This window comes from Chenopodium album, chromosome 27, assembly GCF_948465745.1.
Source record: "Chenopodium album chromosome 27, dcCheAlbu1.1, whole genome shotgun sequence".
Lineage (NCBI taxonomy): Eukaryota > Viridiplantae > Streptophyta > Magnoliopsida > Caryophyllales > Amaranthaceae > Chenopodium > Chenopodium album.
The window spans coordinates 27186916-27207500 of record NC_137860.1 but is presented as its reverse complement, the minus strand read 5'-3'; the positions used below and the strand labels follow the sequence as shown (position 1 = coordinate 27207500).

The 20585-nt window shown below is 34.3% G+C and overlaps 2 protein-coding genes and 1 non-coding gene across 3 annotated transcripts in view; all 3 read right to left on the bottom strand.

Annotated features, from left to right (window-relative positions):
- LOC145620468 (peroxisome biogenesis protein 2-like) overlaps nucleotides 1-7537 on the bottom strand; it is a 13905-nt gene extending 6368 nt beyond the window's left edge. The window contains exons 1-7 of the mRNA XM_081675148.1: nucleotides 7315-7537; nucleotides 6145-6255; nucleotides 5851-6004; nucleotides 1714-1850; nucleotides 1506-1606; nucleotides 1118-1235; nucleotides 472-638 (exon numbers count right to left, since the gene is read on the bottom strand). Coding sequence (XP_081531274.1) covers nucleotides 472-638; nucleotides 1118-1235; nucleotides 1506-1606; nucleotides 1714-1850; nucleotides 5851-6004; nucleotides 6145-6255; nucleotides 7315-7455 — 929 coding nt within the window. The 5' untranslated portion in view covers nucleotides 7456-7537. The remainder of the gene's footprint in view (nucleotides 1-471; nucleotides 639-1117; nucleotides 1236-1505; nucleotides 1607-1713; nucleotides 1851-5850; nucleotides 6005-6144; nucleotides 6256-7314) is intronic.
- A 4163-nt stretch (nucleotides 7538-11700) lies between these two features.
- LOC145621395 (protein THYLAKOID ASSEMBLY 8, chloroplastic-like) lies at nucleotides 11701-12750 on the bottom strand. The gene has a single exon (XM_081676134.1). It carries the CDS (start codon nucleotides 12561-12563, stop codon nucleotides 11838-11840), a length of 726 nt encoding a protein of 241 aa, XP_081532260.1. The 5' UTR covers nucleotides 12564-12750; the 3' UTR covers nucleotides 11701-11837.
- Nucleotides 12751-12770: 20 nt separating this feature from the next.
- TRNAS-CGA (transfer RNA serine (anticodon CGA)) lies at nucleotides 12771-12852 on the bottom strand. The gene has a single exon. It is a non-coding gene; the product is annotated as a tRNA-Ser (tRNA).
- Nucleotides 12853-20585: the final 7733 nt, after the last annotated feature.

Here is a 20585-nt window from a genome sequence, read left to right as displayed (position 1 = left end):
TGAAGATTTGCAACTCAGAAAGAGAAACTAGTTTTTCGAAGCATTAAAATTAGCTATAATTCGGAGCCTTGCTTTTCCCATTAACTTAATTAGCCAGACATCTTCAACTTTCATCAATAACCTTTAATCAAATATCATCACAGCCCCATACCTCCATACATTCAAGAGCAACAAACAGTTAAATACCAACACACTCTCTCTTCAAATAAACTCATGTAGAGGCCAAAAGATCATCTCTTAAAGGATCACAAAGGGTATTATAGATGCATTGTACATTGCAATATGTGACATAAGAATTAAGACTATTGATCCCCAGACTTAACACTTTCGAAAGCAACATTCTCATTTGTATTTAGACATTCATCAATTCACTTTCATATGACATCTTGAGCTGGCACTTAAGCATAGTGAACCAAACAACCAGAAAAGTGAATAGAGAACAAAAGGGAAAATCTATGAACAGCCACGCACCTGTGCCTACAAGGTAAAGCAAGAAATGGAATGCTCGGGCTACCTTGGCAAATGGGGCAGGAAATTTCATCTGTAGCAGAATCTGAAGATTTGTCCTTGGAGAATGGACGAAATAAATTTTTCAATGATGCAGAGTTCAGAAGAGGAAGAAGTAACAACAGCATTTCCTGCATGATTAAAGATAATATCATACAAAAGGAGAGAAATTTGTAAACATATTTGGAAAAAAAAAAAAAAGAAAAAAGAAACATTAAGGCCATATCATGTATTTAGCAAAAAAATAAAAGACATAATACAAAGTAACAATACACTTTGAAAAAAAGCATGAAGTACAAAGAAATCCAATAATGCAATGTTCAGACTCCTTTGTTCTTTCCAACTTTCAACAACAGCTTTCACACACTATCGAACCCAACTAGTACCTACTGCAATTATTAACTTTGCTAGGATTCAACAGTCAACACTAAAAGTTCAATTAAAATAAAATAAATAAAAATAAAAGTTCAATTATTAAATTTGCTAGGATTCAACAGTCAACACTAAAAGTTCTGGTCCTGGTGAATCAGCACCTCAATTTTCAGATCCTATTTTTTCAATTAAAATAAAATAAAATAAATAAAAATAAAAGTTCTACAAAAAAATTTACCGAGAACTCATTCCACACTAACTGCCGATTCATGTACTCAAAGCTGACAGAGCGATTCATGTTGGGGCTTCCATACACAAGCCTAGCTCTGAGAGATCTCTCAATCAAACTCCTATATCTGCATCACAACATATAAAATAGTGATAATCAATAAACCAATAGTGTTCCCCATTATAAATCCAGCATACTACAACTTCTAAAGTAAACAGAGCAAAAGGTATTACACTTCCATAATTCCATCTTCACATCCACTACTTCTATGTTAGATCACAGAAATCAACAATCCCAATTTTTTTGTAGAAAACTGGTCAAATTATCATTCAAAATTTCGCCTTACTCAGCACTTATATGAGAGCAAACAATAAAATGCAGGTGAGTTAAATCTTACTTTCCAGTAAAGAGAAATATAAGCAGGTTGCCAAATGATGCAGCCTTATAGATTCCTTCTACATGCTGTAACAAAAGCCATGCCCGTTGTCCCAATGTCCTCTGGAAAGAAAGAAACAATAAATAATCCACAAAGCACATTATCTCAGACAGAAATTTTAATGATTCACAATAAAACAAATGAATGTGTGGCAGAAAAGAACGAATACTTGCTCAGAGTCTCCCCATCTACGGAAAGCAGAAAAAGACTGCAAACGTGTCCAGATGTACTGACCCCCTACTGTAGCAATACAGTACCATAACTTTTGAGCAGGCGTAAGCCCAGGACCCTCCAAGCCTGTTCTCACTGCAGGTAGCACATCTATTAGAGAGGATAAGAAAGGACTTTGGTATTCTTTGGAGAATGTCAATAACACTACGTCCAACTGGAGAGGAAGAAAAGCAGGATAAATAAATTTCTACTAGTGAATGGTGACATGGCCTTTATGCAAGTGTCCAAATCACACAATACACATGAAAGCTACAATAACAACAACAAAGACTTAGTCACAAAATGATTTCGCATCAGCTGACATACTAGGGTTGTACACAGTTTGGTCTGAACCATAATCAAACCACACCAAACCGTATTTTAGCAGTTTGGTTTGGTTTACGGTTTATAAAAATACGGTTTGGTTTCGGATTTTTTGAAAATACGGTTTATGGTTTGGTTTTTCAAAAATTATAAACCAAACCAAACCGTAAACCAATAAACCGCAATTTGATATTTATATAATTTTTAATTAAAAAATAATTAATTAGTGCTAGCTGAACGTAAAGTAATGGCTTTTGTGCAACGTCGAAAGGGTCCTGATGTAGTGGGATCGTTCGGATTGTTACAACCTCTAGCAGATGGTTCGAAATTGATTCTAAAAGAACCTATTTCACCAAGTAGTGCTAATTTCTCCCTTTTTAGAATGGCTCCAGTCACTACATTTATGCTAAGTCTGGTTGCTCGGGCCGTTGTACCTTTTGATTATGGTATGGTATTGTCAGATCCGAACATAGGGCTACTTTATTTGTTTGCCATATCTTCGCTATATATTAAGAAAATATAATAAAAACATGAAAAATTAAAATACAACAAGGTATAGTGGATTAGTAGTATAGATTTAATCCATTTGGACTAATTATTTAAACTTTATTATAAGTTAGTTGAAGTATTATTTGTAAAAATTTTAGGGAAAAATGTCGTCTCATCACAAACCGCAAACCAAACCGTATTATTATGGTTTGGTTTGGTCCGGTTTCAATATTAATATGGTGGTTTGGTTTGAAAAATTGTCCAAACCTTTCCACCCCTAAACATAAATCGTTATAAGGAACCGTCCGTTATAGATTAAAGGACACAACAAGATAATCAGTTAAAATGTCGATAAAAGGTGTGTGAGAAAAAGAGAAAAAAAAAGCATCCAAGTAAAATTTAAGTGTTTTTTAAAGAGAACCAAGAATAAAATTCAAGAAAGTTTTAAAGGAGTGGTAAAAACGTGTGAGTACTTTAGAAAGTAATGAGAAGAGGAAAAAGGGGGGGGGGGGGGGGGGGGGGGGGGGGGGGTGGGGGGGGCTTACTGCCTTACAAATTCATAATTTTCTAGTATACATGCCTAGGAGCAAGGTGATTAGTGTTTAAAGCTTTTTCCCATTCCTAAGTGATGCGATCCCAAGGAGGGGAGTACCAAAGGTGCATATCTGTCTTTTTTACACCAATATATCAATTTTTTTATTAAGAGATCCTTCCTCCGATGAGGTGCACTAAGCCACAAAAAGCGCAAGAGGATCTCTATCACCTCATTGAGCCATGAGCTTTTGATATACATTGCTATACTATGTACTTAAAAGGTGCAGTCTTTCACATGGCACTTGCCCCTATGCATTGAAATGGTGACAAGTCATAAAAGCATAATTTGTCAAAAGTTGATACGAAGTATGTATTTTCTTTATGCCTTTCAAAAAAAAAAAAATATGAGTGAAAGAGAGCTTGACAAACCCCAAGACCTCATGTTTCATATGCTATAATTCAATTATCATGACAATAAATTACTTGATAGTTATATAATATATATAAACAGATGTAATAAAGTGCAATGTAATTATAAAGGGAAAAGAATAAAGGCACACTCTACTGTTACTCCAACAACAAATTTAATTCCGCAATTTCGTTTCATATGATTACTTTCCATAATCACATCTGTAATCATGAAGCTACATATCCTCAAATATTGCATGTCCTACTAGCCTACTAGAACTAGTTACCCCATTTCCTCCAATAAACCATGACACCACTCACCATAATTACCCATGACACCACTCCAATTTATGTTGAAAAATAAAACTAGGTGATTTTTTGAATGAGCCCTTTTTTTTATCAATTTTACAAAGTTCTACAAATCAAACGAAGGCGCACCAACTGCTTCCACCACCACTCCATCAGCAGGAAGCAACAGCAAAAACTACGCCTTCTTAGATTGTCCACAACAGCAGCTGCATTTTTGTCCTTTTTTAATTGATAATTAGTTATTGATACTGCACCAAATAAATAACACCAAGTGGACAAGGTGTCCTCGCAACATAACAGAAAAAACAACTAAAAATTATCCCAATTGCTTTGCATATGCAATTTATCCAAGCCGTTAATGCCAATCCTATGCAAGCCCCAAATTTATTCGATAAGGTTCTACTGTGGTAACTACCCAGAGGCTGAAAACAAAGCTATCAACGACCAGCAGCAGGATATAAATACCTCAATCTCCATTGAGTTCAAAGAGGATCAAGAATCATCCAATCAACTACTATACTCATTACAACTTATACAGAATCACAGCACCATATTTATCAATAAGGGAACACCCATCCTCAAATATTTGACTATATGCTGATACGCAAACTTGATTAGTATGTATCTATCTGTAAGCTCATCTACTGAGGAGTCAAGACCTAAGCATTTTATGCTGTCTTAGAGTATTAACTCTCTCCCTGATCCCATTACTCAAATCAAACAAATAATTATATGCCTACATAGCAAAGCTAAGCCTGAAGTAAATACATGCTTAATGACCCAGAGGCAAAGGCGTATTTTGTGCTAAACCTAAAGAATAAGCCCTATCCTTGAATCTTCAAGTCACAAACTAAATTTTTGGTAATTCTACTAAAACTTTAAGCAATTGGCTGAGGAAAATAAGAACATTTGCAAGTGGAAATGATCTTGGACCAAAACTTCTCTGTGCATTCCTCCAAAACTTCCTTCAAGTTAAGCCCTTAGGTATCCTTCTCAGACATTGCTACAAGCCTGCAAGAGCACATTTTTCCAAAACTTCTCTGTGCATTCCCCCACACACTTGCTATTTTTCCCAGCATACAGTTATCACAAGTCAGTACTCTAATGAAGCCAAACAATGATGACCTTCAAGTTTTATACTAGATATGTAATATTGACAATAAAATCCTATAACATGTGTACTTCAATTCTCATAAAACAATACAGCAGCCATCTGCCATATAACAAAACAATCACCAATTTAACATAAGAGATCGAGAAAAGTGTAAAGAACAAAATATTTAAAATGTTCTTATTAATTGCAACAATAGCAATTAACTGGCTAGCACAAATTTTAAGAAAAAGTGAAAGGGAGACCAAAAAACCCCATGTGATTAGATAGAAGAGAGAAATATAAAAGTAAACAAGTGGGTTGGGCAAGGGTAAAGTGGTAACTAATAGTGTGAATAGACTGAATACATCTTAACATAGAATTGCTGCAATGATTTTGAAACATCCCAATGTAGTATGATTGCAATTATTTAAGAATGGAGGAAGTACTTAATTTTTAAAATAAAAAAATAAAAATTATAAAAAAATCCTGATTTGAGTCAATAACGTGGACTTAGAATATATTAAGGAGACCCCTTGGCATTATCCTTATCCTGCCTAAGCAAGTAAGCATACAGAGAAGGAGTGGGGGGATAAAGCAGCAATGAACCAAGATTTTTTATGAGAATCAACAGACTGAAAACAATTGCACTATTGCAGTAGTGTTCAAGATAGATGCAAAGAATCCCAACTGAATGCAACAGCTATCAATACTGAGCATACCCATGAATGAAGAAACAACTGAAGATTGTGAAGGGATAAAAACATGTTGCAAAAAAGTTACTTTCAATCATCACTCTTTCTTATTGTTGCTTCATGATCCAGACATGTGATAATTTTTTTCCCAACATGTTGCAAAATAGTTATGTCATTTTATTTAACAGAAAAGCAGACTTCTTAGGAAATTTATAAACCAAAAATCAAATCACAATAACAACAATACCTTTTCCTCTCACTTCCATAACACGTTCATCCCTATATCTCAGGTTCATGAGCGCATTTCCTGGAGTCGGCTTGTCTACCCATATTGAGAAGCGCCAGATTAGAAACTCAAGGAACGCATCAAGCTCTGGTTCATATTGAAATAGAATCCCTGGCTAATTCCAAAAAGTGAAAAGAATAGACAAATACACAAACCCAAACAAGAAGCCTTAAGTTAATCATGCAACTATATACGATACAAGTATAAATCTACTGTCTAGTAAGGTAATCAAAGAAATAGATGCTAAGTAGATACCTTCATCAAAGAGAATACTTTCACCAACTGCTCTTTCAACATGGCAGACATTTCAACATCCAGTCTTGCAGCATCAAATTGATTTACTCGGGATATTGTAATTGGAATCATCTGTCACAAAGTTCAAAGTTCAAACCATAGTTATTACAAATATCATCAATCCATCATAACAGCGTATTTTGGAACAGGAAAATTGTCAATGGAAATGATCATACAAAAGGTAAACCTACACTGTAGTAACCTTCATATTAACAAATCACAGAAGCACCTATAGAATCATTAACATATGAAGTGAAATGGCTTAAAATCATGCACTTTTCTATTACTATGGACCAAAGTGACAATAATCAAAATCCCATATCAATAATAAACCAATATGGATCCCGTAAATACAAAGTTTACAACCAAGAGAAAATAGCCATCCCCTAAGACACTATCTTGTCAAAAACAAAACAGGATTGATACCAAAGAAATGATCACAATGTTAAAGAAAAACAGCCTCTCCATCCCAAATTCATCTTTCCACTTCCCAATAATGGTATGCCGAATTCATGATCTTTCTCCACCAAATCCAACTCTAATCACTGTAATTTGACAATTCATCTCACGAAGTTACTTCTCTTTATCCACTAAAATAAAATTATTCTATAAGTAGTTAACAACTGCTCTTAATCTTCGTGGTATTTGAGGACCAAGGCCTCTAAACAAAGCAAGACTATATCTTATGTGAGACACTACTATGTAATATACTCCATCAATTTCATCCTATATAAGGCACATACGCTCGCCACATTCAAACTTAGAAAGCTCATTCCTCTCAAAACCAATTGAAACTCGAAATGGTATGCCTTACTAACCTTTTACCTCAAACACAAGCTCTGAAAATCGTACTTCTACTTAGTAAGACATTTGGGGCAGCACAAGCACAAGAATTGAACATGCATAACAACATACCATAATAATTTCAATGAAATACGATAATACTGCTGAAAAAATAATTAAAATATGGAGAATCCATGATTACATAATATTAACACAAATTAACAACAAATTACATCTAGAAACCCCCAATTTCAGCAATTACAACATACAAAAATCAAATTACCAGATTATAGAAATCAATTAAAGCTCAAAAATCGTCAAATTAAAAAAATTGAAATTAGAGAAAACCTGGTGAGAGAGAGGAGAGGAATTCCATTTAGGGAGAAGTGTTTTGTAAGTAGTGATCCAAGCATCTGGGGAAGGAACTTGAGGAATTGAAGAAGAAGAAGAAGAAGAAGATGAAGATGAAGCTAGGGTTTGTCTGTCCATGAATTAGTTTGAATGTCGCATCAATTTGGGGGAAAATGCGGTAGTTATTGGAGGATTTATGAAGAAGATGATGTGAGAAAAATGTCGGTTTTTTTGCGGTTCAATTGAACAAGAGAACAAATTATTAAAATGAAGGCCAACGCGGCTGACTTCAAGTCAATGGGGTTGGTTGACTTGATGACCTCACCAAACATAAATTTAATGAATTTTTTGAGCTTTAATTACTTATACTTGTATGACTTATCAAACTAAAGGTCTGTTTTGATTGACTGAATTGAATATTTTATGAGAGAAGAAAATTAAAACTAAATTAAACTAAAGGTCCGTGAAAGTTGAGATTGGATCATAATTTTTCTTTTTGCCTTAACAAAAATAACAATTATATACTCTTTTAGTTCCTCTTTGTATATTCCATAAACTAAACGTGTTTTATTAAGACGTAAAGCCTTGCCTAGAAGAGGCATATATCAAATTGTTCATTGGACCAATTTCGATATGATTCATTTTTTATTTTTTGCCTCGCTTTTGGAGTTTTGGTCCCTTTAAAATAAAGTTTTGATCAAGTTTATATTATTCACGAAATAAGTAAGGTCTAATAATATACTACTCCGTACCACCCTATTATTTTAAATTTACTTTATTTGTCAATAATTTGCATAATTGCTTGTAGAGATAGACTGATAGAGGAGATAGAATTGAAGATACCATACCTAAAGTTTGCTAATACAAACAAACATTCCATGTTAGTAAATGACTCATTACAATATACAATTGAGCTCCTTTGACGATAAACATATAGTTATTCATTAGGTAGAGTCGTAGAGAGTATTATGAAATAGGGGCATAGGGCCATACCCGCATACAATTGTGTCACATAACCTTGTGTAAACACTACCCAAAGTGAACAACATCAGATACTAAGATCACATATCATCTCATAATTTACATCCTTCATACAAAACTCCTAAAAAATACATATTTCAATCTACCATACGATTACTAGTCAATCAATCAATCAATCAATCAAAGCCTTAATCCCAAAAGTGGGGTCGGCTAACATGAACCAAATTTGATTATTCCGTGTAGTCATCAACAAAAATCTTTCTCCTCCATCCCTTACGATCCAAAACTTCATCCTCACGTAAATCCATGCACTTCATATCCTTCCTCACTCCTTCCAACCAAGTCATCTTTGGTCTCCCTCTTCCTCGTTTAATCCCTCCATGGTCCCACTCTTCCACTCTTCGCACCGGTGCACCCTCGGGTCTCCGTCTTACATGTCCAAACCAACGCAGACGATTTTCCCTTAATTTATCTACAATGCCCGCCACACCTACTTTCTTGCGAATAACCTCATTTCTGATTCTATCTCTTAAAGTGTTTCCACACATCCACCTTAACATGCGCATTTCCGTAACCTCCATCTTTTTAATATGCTCTTTCTTAGAAGCCCAACATTCTGTACCATAGAGCAACACTGGTCTTATGGCAGTCCTGTAGAATTTTCCCTTCAACTTTAAGGGAATGCTGCGGTCGCATAGCACTCCCGTGGCCGCTCTCCATTTAAGCCACCCTGACTTAATCCTGTGGGTCACGTCTTGATCAATGTCACCATTCTTCTGGATGATCGACCCTAGGTACTTAAAACATTCACTCATGGTCAAATCCTTTCCATCCAAACTCACCACTTCATTGCTTGTCCCCCTCTGAGTGCCAAAACGACATACCAAATATTCAGTCTTACTCCGACTTAGCTTAAACCCTCTAGATTCCAACCTTTGCCTCCATTGCTCCAACTTGACATTAACCCCATCCTTAGTCTCATCCACCAAAACGATATCATCTGCGAACAGCATACACCATGGAACCTCATCTTGAATTGGTCTAGTTAATTCGTCTAGAACCGTTGCAAAAAGAAAAGGGCTTAATGCAGACCCTTGATGCAATCCGATTGTAATAGGGAAATCTTTTGTCAACCCTCCGCATGTCCTCACATTTGTTGACACATCCCGATACATATCCTTAACTAGGTCTACATACCTTCGTGGGATACCTTTCTTCAACATTGCCCACCAAAGTATCTCTCTTGGCACCTTGTCATATGCCTTCTCTAAATCAATAAAGACCATATGAAGATCTTTCTTCTTTACCCTATAAAACTCCATCATTTGTCTTATCAAATGGATTGCCTCCATAGTAGATCTCCCAGGCATAAAACCAAATTGGTTATCTGAAATGCTTGTGCATGCCCTCAACCTTTGTTCAATCACCCTTTCCCACAACTTCATAGTATGGCTCATAAGCTTAATTCCTCGATAGTTAGAACAATCTTGAGCGTCTCCTTTGTTTTTATAAACCGGGACCAAGGTGCTCTTCCTCCAATCTTGTGGGATCCTTGTAGCCGTCCATATCTTGTTGAAAAGGTTTGTTAACCAATCAATACCAATCTTACCCAAACACCTCCACACCTCTATCGGTACCCCATCAGGGCCAACCGCCTTCTTAGGTTTCATCTTCCTCAGTGCAATCTCCACCTCTACTCTCCTAATCCTTCGCACATACTCCATGTTGATTTCTTCATCACTCATAGAGGTATCTCCTATCACAACTCCATTACTTCCATTAAATAATTCATCGAAGTACCCCTTCCACCTGTCCTTGATGCCCTCCTCTTGCACTAGGACCATTTGGTTCTTATCTTTGACACACTTCACCATGCCAATATCCTTCCTTGCCTCTTGTCTTCTCTTTGCCATCTTATAAATGATCCTTTCTCCCTCCTTGGAATCAAGCTTTTCATAAACCTCCTGATATGCCTTTTCTTTTGCTTGGCGAACAGCTGCCTTTGCCTTACTCTTAGCCTCCTTATACGCTGCAAAGGTTTCATCACTCCTACATTTTCCTAAGGCTTGATAGCATTCCCTTTTTTGCTTAATTACTGCTTTCACCTCTTCATTCCACCACGAAGTATCTCTCTGTACCGAAGTTCTTCCCCTTACTTCCCCTAAGACCTCTTTGGCCACTCTTAGGAAACAGTTCTTCATTCGTAACCAGGTCATGTCCGGATCCACCTCTCCATCCCAATCCGCTTCTTCAATTACCTTTTCTGTAAAAACCTTAGCTTTTGCATCCCTTAGGGTCCACCATCTTATCCTTGGTTCTTCTTGTCTAACTTTTTTCTTCGCCTTCTCTTTCAGACGAATAGTCATTACCAATAGCCGGTGTTGGGTGACCACACTCTCCCCTGGGATAACCTTACAGTTTATGCAACTTTGTCTATCTATGCTCCTTGTGAGCAGGAAGTCTATTTGAGTTGCATTTGCTCCATTCCGAAAAGTTATCAAGTGTGAATCCCTCTTCTTAAACCAAGTATTAGCCAAAATTAAATCATATGATTGGGCAAAATCCATAATAGCTTCACCACCGGCGTCCCTCTGCCCATACCCAAAGCCTCCATGGACACTCTCATAGCCATCTCGGCTCGCCCCAACGTGCCCATTTAGATCCCCTCCAATATATAACTTCTCTGAGTGGTGGACACCCTGCACCACCTCGTCTAGGTCCTCCCAAAATTGTCGTTTCTCTTCTGCATCTAAACCCACTTGGGGAGCATAAGCACTGATAACATTCACAATCTCCTTGCCACATAGCAACTTCAGCCTTATCAACCTATCGTTCTTCCGATAGACCTCGATCACCTCTTTTGCCAACCTCTCATCGAGAACCACACCAACTCCGTTCCTAGCTCCACCATTCCTTGTTCTGTGGCTCGTTTCTTGCCCAACATACCATACCTTATACCCCAAAACCAAGCCTCGAGCTCCTTCTCCTGTCCATCTTGTCTCTTGGAGGCACATGATGTTCACGCGTCGTCTTTTCATTACTTCTACCAATTCTGCTGATTTTCCCGTAAGAGACCCCACATTCCAAGAACCAATCCGCAAACTAAATTCTTTTCTCCCACGCTCCCTCCTGATCCCAACTCCAAGTCCTTGATTATTTGACACCACAATTGGGCAATATGGCGCGTCGCTTCTGGGCGACGACCTAGCAACCCTTACATACTTATCACTGCACCCGGGTCTGGGAAGTGCAGCGCGTCGCTCAGTAGGGAACGCCCCAATGGCACGCCCTTGCTCATTTGACACCACACTCGGGCAATATGGAAATAAAAAGAGTATTCGAAATTTCAAATAGTATACCTAAAAAAGTCTAAAACAAAAGGAATTACCAATTAGTCTCCGACATTACACAAGTCAACTCAATCTCAATCGACACATACAAAGTAAAACCACAAACTCAATTAGGCTCTGTTCTTTTAAACTTTTGAAAGAGCAGATTTTAACAGAGCAGAGCTTCCAACCCATCTCGAAAACCACACACTAAACCCCAACTTTACCCAAACAAGCATTAAGATAAACCTCAAGCCCCACCTCAACTTCCCTCCCCAAACTCTCCTCCCCTAACCTCCTCAACCCTTTACTCAAAACCTTAGCCAAATACTCATCAACTTCAACACCGGACCCACTACACCCCCACCCACATCTCTTCATAACCCCATAAACCCTAACCAATGACTCCCTCCTCTTAGCCCCAATCAACCCTTTAACCAACCTACTCAACCCCTTCTTATCCTCCCAATCAATCCCCCCTTTTCCACCATCAATCTCCACCTCCAACCCCTCAATCAAACGCTCAATATCCTCCTCCATTCCACCCACCTTATCCAACGCTAACACCAAATCAGCGTAAAGTGATAAATCAGTCTTGTACCATGGTTCTGATCGGACGGTGGAGAATACGGTTAATGCGAGGGTGCAGTGACCTTGTCGTAGAAGCTCACGTAGAGTAGCGATTAAGTCGGCTTTGATTAAGCGTGTTAGTGTTTTGTTGAGGGTTTCGCTGATTGTTTTGGTGGATCTTTGGGCTCGTTTTAGGGCTTGGACTGCTTGGATTGCTTCGGTGCTTAGTACTCGGCCTTTTACTAGTGGACCACGGTTGTCTCTTGGCCCACAATAGATGCCGGGCCTGGGCTTGGGCTTGGGCTTGGAGAGGGGAAGTTGGGTGGTGAAGGGTGTTAGTTGTGACGGAAGTAGGGTGGTTGCCATTACTGAGGTTTTTTTGGTGTTGACTGTTGAGTTTTGTTTTGTTTTTCTGGTTTTTTTTTTTTTTTTTTTTTTTTTTATGGAGGAATTACGAAGTGATTGATTTGATAAGGGAAAATAAAAAAAATGGAAAAAAAATGAGATGAAATATGTGAAATGACGAAAATGGGTTTAGGAATGTGATGAAGGAAAAATGATGGATAAAAAAAACGTCGACAGCAGGATTCGAACCTGCGCAGGCAAAGCCCAACAGATTTCGAGTCTGTCTCCTTAACCACTCGGACATATCGACTTTCATAATTAAATTTGCGTTATTTGTTTATATACTCTTCTTATTATGGTTATTTATTTAGCTTTTGGGTTAAAAGTTCATCTTCAGATTCTTTGCTGGTACTCTGTAATAAAAATTAATGGAATTAGGGGAGAGGCCAGGATTTAAAAGATAACAGGGCCAAGAAAATTAAAAGCAAATAAATATATTTAAAACCAATATTTTGAATCAATTTGTTAACCAAGTAACATTAAAAACAACTAGGTTAGATCCCGTGCCATGCACGGTGATCAATAGCTATATTTATACTTATAGATTATTGGTTAATAAGTATTATTATAAATTAGTTGATGAATAACAAATTATGTGATAGGTTGATTTGATATTTGCATTTTTTAATTGAAACATCTAATATACCACTAAAAAAAAGTAGACAAAAAAAAAAACAATCTTTTTCTTATTGTAAAATAGGTCACAAATTATTTTAAGAGTATAATTTTTAGTTTATAATTGCCTAAATTTTTTTTAGAAAGAGTTGTGAAATCTTTTTATTTTAGATATAATAATTACTACATTAATATGGAATATGTATAAAAAATAATATTATATTTTTGTAAATGATTTGTTTCCTTAATTAATAAATTTTTTTTAATTTTTTTAAAAAAAAGAAAAATAGTTAAGGACACACCAGAAGATGACATGTGTTATCGCTGGTGTGTCTTTTAGTATATAGTATTGATTCTATTTAAAGCAGTTATTGCACCCTAAGCTATCTATTTCAACCAAATAATAGTGATTAGTGACATACTTGTACAAATTTATAGCTACATTCACATTCAAACTCATAGCCAAATTATCTTTTATCATTGTTAAAAGAATAAAAGATATTGTTCGACTATATATTGCGTCTAGAATTACTTGAAAATAGAAATATAAGCACAATTAAAGACCCAAAAAATTCAACAAGGCCAAACAATCAACCAAAGATAATTCTCAATTGAATATCAAAAAATCATAGAAAGGCCAAAGTCATCGTGTTTTCTTGCTGACCACGCCATGTGGTCGTTTGTTAAAAACAAAGTAACCCTTATTATATTGATAGAGTAACTCCTATTATATTATCATAGGAACAATTAAATAACAAAATAACCCCTACTACACTGACAGATTAACCTCTATATTACTAACTAAGTAACTCCTATAACAATAAACAACTAAATTTATATAAAACTTAGTGCAACAAAAATAATTTCAATTCATTAAAAATAAGAAAAATGGAAAAGAAAAATCCAACCTTTGCACTTTTTTCTTACAAAAATCCAACCTTCATTTTACTAGGGGGTCTAATGCGCGCAATACAATGCGCGCAATACGCGCGATATGGTTAGCCTTTTAAGAAGAGTAATTGCAGTTGTATGCCTATCAGATACTAATACTTTCTGAATATATGTGTATGGTATCTTGGTTTAAATTATTTGCAAAAATGACTTTTTGTTCATGATTAAGGTTTACACATCACTCAAAGTATATAACAATTTGGAAAAAAACTCTAATTTTTAAAAGCTTGGAAAAATATCTTACTATGCTACTACAAAACTATTATTTAACATCTAAATAGTATTATGTAACATCTAAATAATTCAATAATGTAAATATTATTTATTAGTACAAATTAATATTGGAAGAAAAAGAACTATACCAATTTACCATTCCACGGTAGGAAATATACTGTAACTAAGCTACTACAAAACTACAAGTATTCGAAACATCTAGATAATTCCATATTATTAATACTACGATTCTTTCAAAAAAATGTTAATATAATGAAGTATTTGGTACAAATTAATAATATTGGAAGAAAAAAAAAACTACTATTACCATTCCACATATTAATATCTGTTTACCTAATTTTTTTTTTTTAATAATGTTAATCTTACGAAGCATATATTAGGGACAATTTTGCAAATTGCAATGAGTCAATGACTACAACAATTTTGTAGCTATTGTAATCTTTTAATCTAAACCATTGATATACGGTATTAAATCCTAACCATTCATTTAATTGACAGATTAAAAATTAAAATAAAATAATAATCGGTTACTTTATTATTCCTTCAACAATGTTCACTTCAATTCCTCCCATTGATCTATGGCTTTAGTATGATGATCTTGTCGATAGTTTAATATCCCATCTTATTGCTGAATTTGGTATTTTATATGGGTGAAGAACTGAATTGAAGATGGATAATTATACGTAGTATATTATTCTACTTTTTCAATTCATTTTGATGAAAGAACTAATAATCACTTATCTGGCCTCTAGCGATATTGATCCATAATTCCATAAAGAGCAAAACTGAAAGAATTGATCTGATTTCATGACTATATGTTGACAACTATAAAAGGGAATTGAAATCGCAATTGTTTGAAGAAACAGTAACAAAAACTATGAATTGTATGTTTGTATGTCTGGCCATCGGTAGTTTTTTCGGTAGATAAAAAAAGGAATTGAAAACAGTTTTTGATTTTTTTTTTTTTTTATGTATATAAATAATTTAAAAGTCAAATATAATGAACGGATAAGATTGGTCCTAGATATTTAAAGGGCTAAGGTTAATTTAATTACAATGACTACAATATTTATGTAGCCATTGAATAGTCTTTAATTTATTAGTATAAATTAGTACTGAAAGGGAAAAAAAAACTATTACTATTCCACATAGGCATATAGCCATATACTAATATCTTCTTTCCTTTTTCTTTTTTTTTTTTAATTGGGGGCAAATTGGTAAACAAACATTTTGAGGGATATAATTGTCGTCACACTATTCATAAGAGCATTTTCATACTTTTTATAAGGTAGGGATTCCTCAAAAATCCAACTTTTATACCCCTCCTTCTCCAACATGTCAATTTTACCTATGACCTGATGGCAGGTTAAAAAAGATTTTTTTTATTTTTATTTTTATTTTTTTTTATTCTTTCATTTTCCTTTCTCACCCCTCTCACCTCAAACACTGAAACCACCAACTCCACCTCTGCCACCACCACTCATCACCGCCATTTCACCTCTCCTCCCCTCCCTCATTCTCATTCTCCCTCTCTATCTCTCCCGGCTTGCGAAGGGTAGGATGGGCAAGTGGTGGCCGGTCAGGAAAAGAGGATTTTTTTGGGCTGTGTTTCAGGCAGATCAAGGAGGTTTTTAGGGGCTAGGTTTTAGGTAGGGAGGGTTTCGGGGTTAAGGGAATCGACAGTGGATGATTTGGCTGGTTGACGTGACGAAAAGGGGAGGTGTAGTGACAGAAAATGGGGGTTTTCTAAATTTTTTTTATTTTCATAACATTTTTAATATAATACACAGTACATTACAAGTCTAACAAGACCCCACTGGATACAATTTTTTCTGTATAAATTATTATACACGTACATAAGGTTAAAATTTGATCAAATCGGACAATCAAATCATACCAGATCAGATAAGGAAAAATAAGATGACCTAAACAAGCTTTAATACTGGGTATAAATATAAACGTATCTACTTAGAGGACACAAAGGTCCACTAAAACCCGAATAAGATCGTTTCCGATCCTACTCACGCGTAGACAATTATGCACCAACAAAATCCACATAACTCGATTTTATATATTTTGTATGTTCCCTAATAATTTTCGCTACTATAATTATAAACTTATAACTCATAATAGTATAATAATTCAAGTCGGATCAATTCTGCCAGATCCAACCATCCCTACAAACACCATCACTTGTACAGTTCCATTATGAATCCAGGTACGGAGTACTTGTTGATCTTTTAAGAGGGGAGTCTCTGGCACAAACTTTATGTTGGAGTCAAGAAGAAGTCACCGAAAATGTTCCCCAATCCCCCAACGACCATATATAATGATACCACACCGTCAGATCTCTACAAACATCAAATCTCAATGGTTAGATTTTAATAGCACGCCCAATCAGCTTTTGTGTTGCAACATTATTATTACCCCTAGATACGGGCGTGGGTTACATGGGATTATTTAACCTGTCCAAATACTTAACAACATGGTAAAAGTAAAACTATTAATTATTTACTGCATGCAAAACACAGTAAAAGTCAAAATTATTGGTAAAATTATTGATCATATTAAAGTAGTAGTGTAGAATTAACTTTGGTTTAATTATTTATTAATTTGTTGTTTGCTTTTAAAATGAAATGAAATCATCATGATGATTGTTTGGACTTTTGGCTTACATTGTGTTTGGGCACTTTGAGTTTCTGACTTTTTTGCAGCTGTTTCTGCCAATAAGTTAGGGGAAAAAGGAGAAATAATAAATATGATTATAAACTTCAATTATAGATTGGATATTTTATGTTGATGATTAATTATTATGATGTGTTTTTTCTTTGTAAGTTGAAGTTGGTATACTATGAGTCTATGAGAAATTGTACAAATCCCTCAATTGTTGTATGCATAATTGTCGAAAAAACTATGTTTAAAGCCTTAAAGGTGTGGTGAATTTTCATTTTAAGAAAAAAAAAAGGGTACATTTTGGGATGATTTTACTATAGTCATGCATGATCAATGCTTTTCAATAACTACAAAAAGTAAAAAATATACTAGTAATTTTACCTCAATATCTATATCACAATAGATTAACAACTCATTAGGTATGTAGTAGTCATACTAGTAATGAATGAGTTTATTTGGAGTATTAAAAATCTTTTGTTAATGTCTATTGTAATGATGATTTAGTGATATGTTTTTATTCATAACAAATTAGAGTATACGAAGTATATTATTATTATTATTGTGTAATAGATGTTTGGTAAAATAATTTCTAAAAAATCTATGGTACTCATACATGCATGGTTATACACTTATACTAATCCCCTATTGTTGCATGCAATTTCATGCAATGTGTCTTACCTAATTTGCATCAACGTTTTTTTTTTCTTTTGATGTTTAGAGAGAGCCACTAAGGCGGGGATGAGAATCGATACCTGGAATCGGGAGGAAAGCTCTAACCACTTGAGCTATCCTTCACTCTCTTTAGCATCAACATTATGAATAATACTGACACCATTGGAAATTCTTTGTAAAGCTTTAGATTTTCACATCAATTGCTCATATAAGCTGAATATAGATATCTCAATATCATTACTTTGTCTTGATGACAATTTTACCAAAATGTCTGAGAGTTAATGTGGATAGATTTATTAAGAGAAATTAAAATACATAGTTCGCTTAAGTTCTTTCAAGAAAACGGAGTTGTAGCATTGCATCTTTTTGTAATAATAATGCAAACTAAGAGAGGGATATTGACTGAATTTATGTTATCACATAATAAATACCAAGTTGTTGTAACAAATGTGAAAGGATTGATATGAAAAAAAAATGTAAGCACACAGTTTTATGTGGTTGACTAACAATGCGTTAGCTACATCTATAGGGAATGAGAGGAAGTTTTATTGATCTTGATAAAGATAACACATACTTCGTACTACATGATAACCTATGCAGTGAAACTCTTGTAACAATTGTTTAAGAAGGTCTAGTTGATTTAAGGCATATTATAACATATGTAATATTACGTAAGTATGCAACTTATGTGACGTACATAACTAATAATGTGAAGTATTGTTTAAGAATAAGGATTTAGGTCATTGATCATAATTCAAAACAATTAACCACCACTAATCATCCCCAACAATGTACGTTGTTTTTATTTTGATATCGATCAACAACTTCTTTGACATGTACTCAACAATCAAAGAAAGACGATTCCTTGAATGTATCAATGAACAAAAACGTCTAATAATTACCAAAATTAGCTCAAATAATGTCACAGAATTTTAAGATGCTTTTTGTTTGAATAGAAATCTAGTGAACTTTAATACAAAAATACAGTTAAAGAGTTGAAAATAATAGGAAATCAACTATTGTGATGTTATAAGTTTCTATGATACGTAACCTTCTAGTGGAATCTTTGTTTTTTCTCTTCATTACATAATTCAAACACCAAAATCAATGTAATTTATATGATTTAAAATGTAGTTGAAGCAACTGTTATTTTCCCACTGAAATCTCACACTCTTCTCTTACAAAATAACCCAGAAGCTCTGAATCAAAATTTCACATTTTAATTTTATTATTGTTAAATCAGATTCAAGATTTCAGAGTGAAAGACAGCAAAACGACAGTGTTTCTCGAATCAACACAAACATGAATCCACAAAACACAAATACATTGCAAATTAAAAAATTAAAGCAGAAAAACTGCCATTTTTTCCGCTGACTGTTCCTAATTTCTAGAAATTTGGATCTATGTTGTCTTAAAAAAATTGTTAAACGTTTGATAATAATAAGATTAGATTAGTTGGGATAAATTAAGATAAATTTAGATAATATACGAGCATGTTCTCTTCAGCTTAATTTCAGTTCAGTTTTGTTCAACTCTAATAAGTTCAATTTTGTTTAGCTCCAATTAGTTCAGTCAGCTCCTAATTTTCTTCTCACATAAAATATTCATTTCAGCTCTATTCAGTTCAGTTTAGTTCTATTCAGTTCACTTCACAACTTCAGTTCAGCTCAATTTAGTAAATCAGAATAGGCCCTAAGTTCATGTAAATGCAAAGCAAATACAACATGCTATTTTTTTTTTCCGAGATGATCTAGACAGCATAAGGTTTTTTTTTTTTTTTTTTTTTTTTTTCAAACAATTTAACACCCAAATAACATAACAACACAACATGCTACGAGTATTATTTTTACCGATTTTCTATTATAATTCTTTTTTAAGAAAGCTGAATTTTATTGAACTCAACTTATTTTTACTGAACTAATTATAAAATTATTTTACTGAAATGAACTTAATGTTATTGAACTGAACTTATTTTTACTGAACTGAAATTATTTTTATTTAATATTATTGTTTTAAGGTGAAGTGAACAAGGCCTAAGTTATTTTTCTTAATATATACGGAGTAAATTAAGTTAAAATAATTCCATTTAATTTTGAATAACATAATATACATAAGTTCAGATAAAACAAATTAAAAAAATTCACTTATTTTTTGTTGATTTGTATATAAAAGGCTCATGGGGTGTAGAAGGAAAGTGTAAAGGATCCCAATTCGAAAGGGTACGAGAATCCCATAACTCCTTTAAAATGCCCTTATTGAGGATTAATCCCACAATCTTAAATATATTCTTATCACTAGATCAAATACTATTGAGGCCCTGTTCTCTTACGTTGAAATTCAGTTCAGTTCAGTTCAGCTCAACTTCTAATTTCCTTCTCTTATAATATATTCATTTCAGTACAGTTCAGTTCAGCTCAGTTCAATTCAGTTCAGCTGAGTTCAGTCAATGAGAACAAGCCCTAATTCTTCATGACATTAGCGAGACATGACTTAATACTTAGAGACATACTTGGTATATAACTGTCTAATTCTAATGCATGACGACTAACGGATTATTAAGTACTCGTAGATGTAATATTCTCTGTATGATCAGCATTACTTGAAAAATGATCATAATTTTAATTTAACCAATGTTTGGTATATTTTCTCGATGGTCTGCAAAGGTCTTTCCTATAAAGTCGTTTGCAAGCGTGTGATTTAGCTGTCGAATTGTGACGTTCATTTGGATTGTAGGAAAAAGTTTATAAAAAAGAGCAAAATCTCAAAGTATCTTACTTGGTACTATAAGTACAACATGTGTATTATTATAAACTTGGATTGTTTTTAGTATTGTATAAA

Excerpts from the sequence above, each read along its gene's own strand:
- LOC145621395 (XM_081676134.1), bottom strand. The coding sequence starts at position 12,563 with ATGGCAACCACCCTACTTCCGTCACAACTAACACCCTTCACCACCCAA.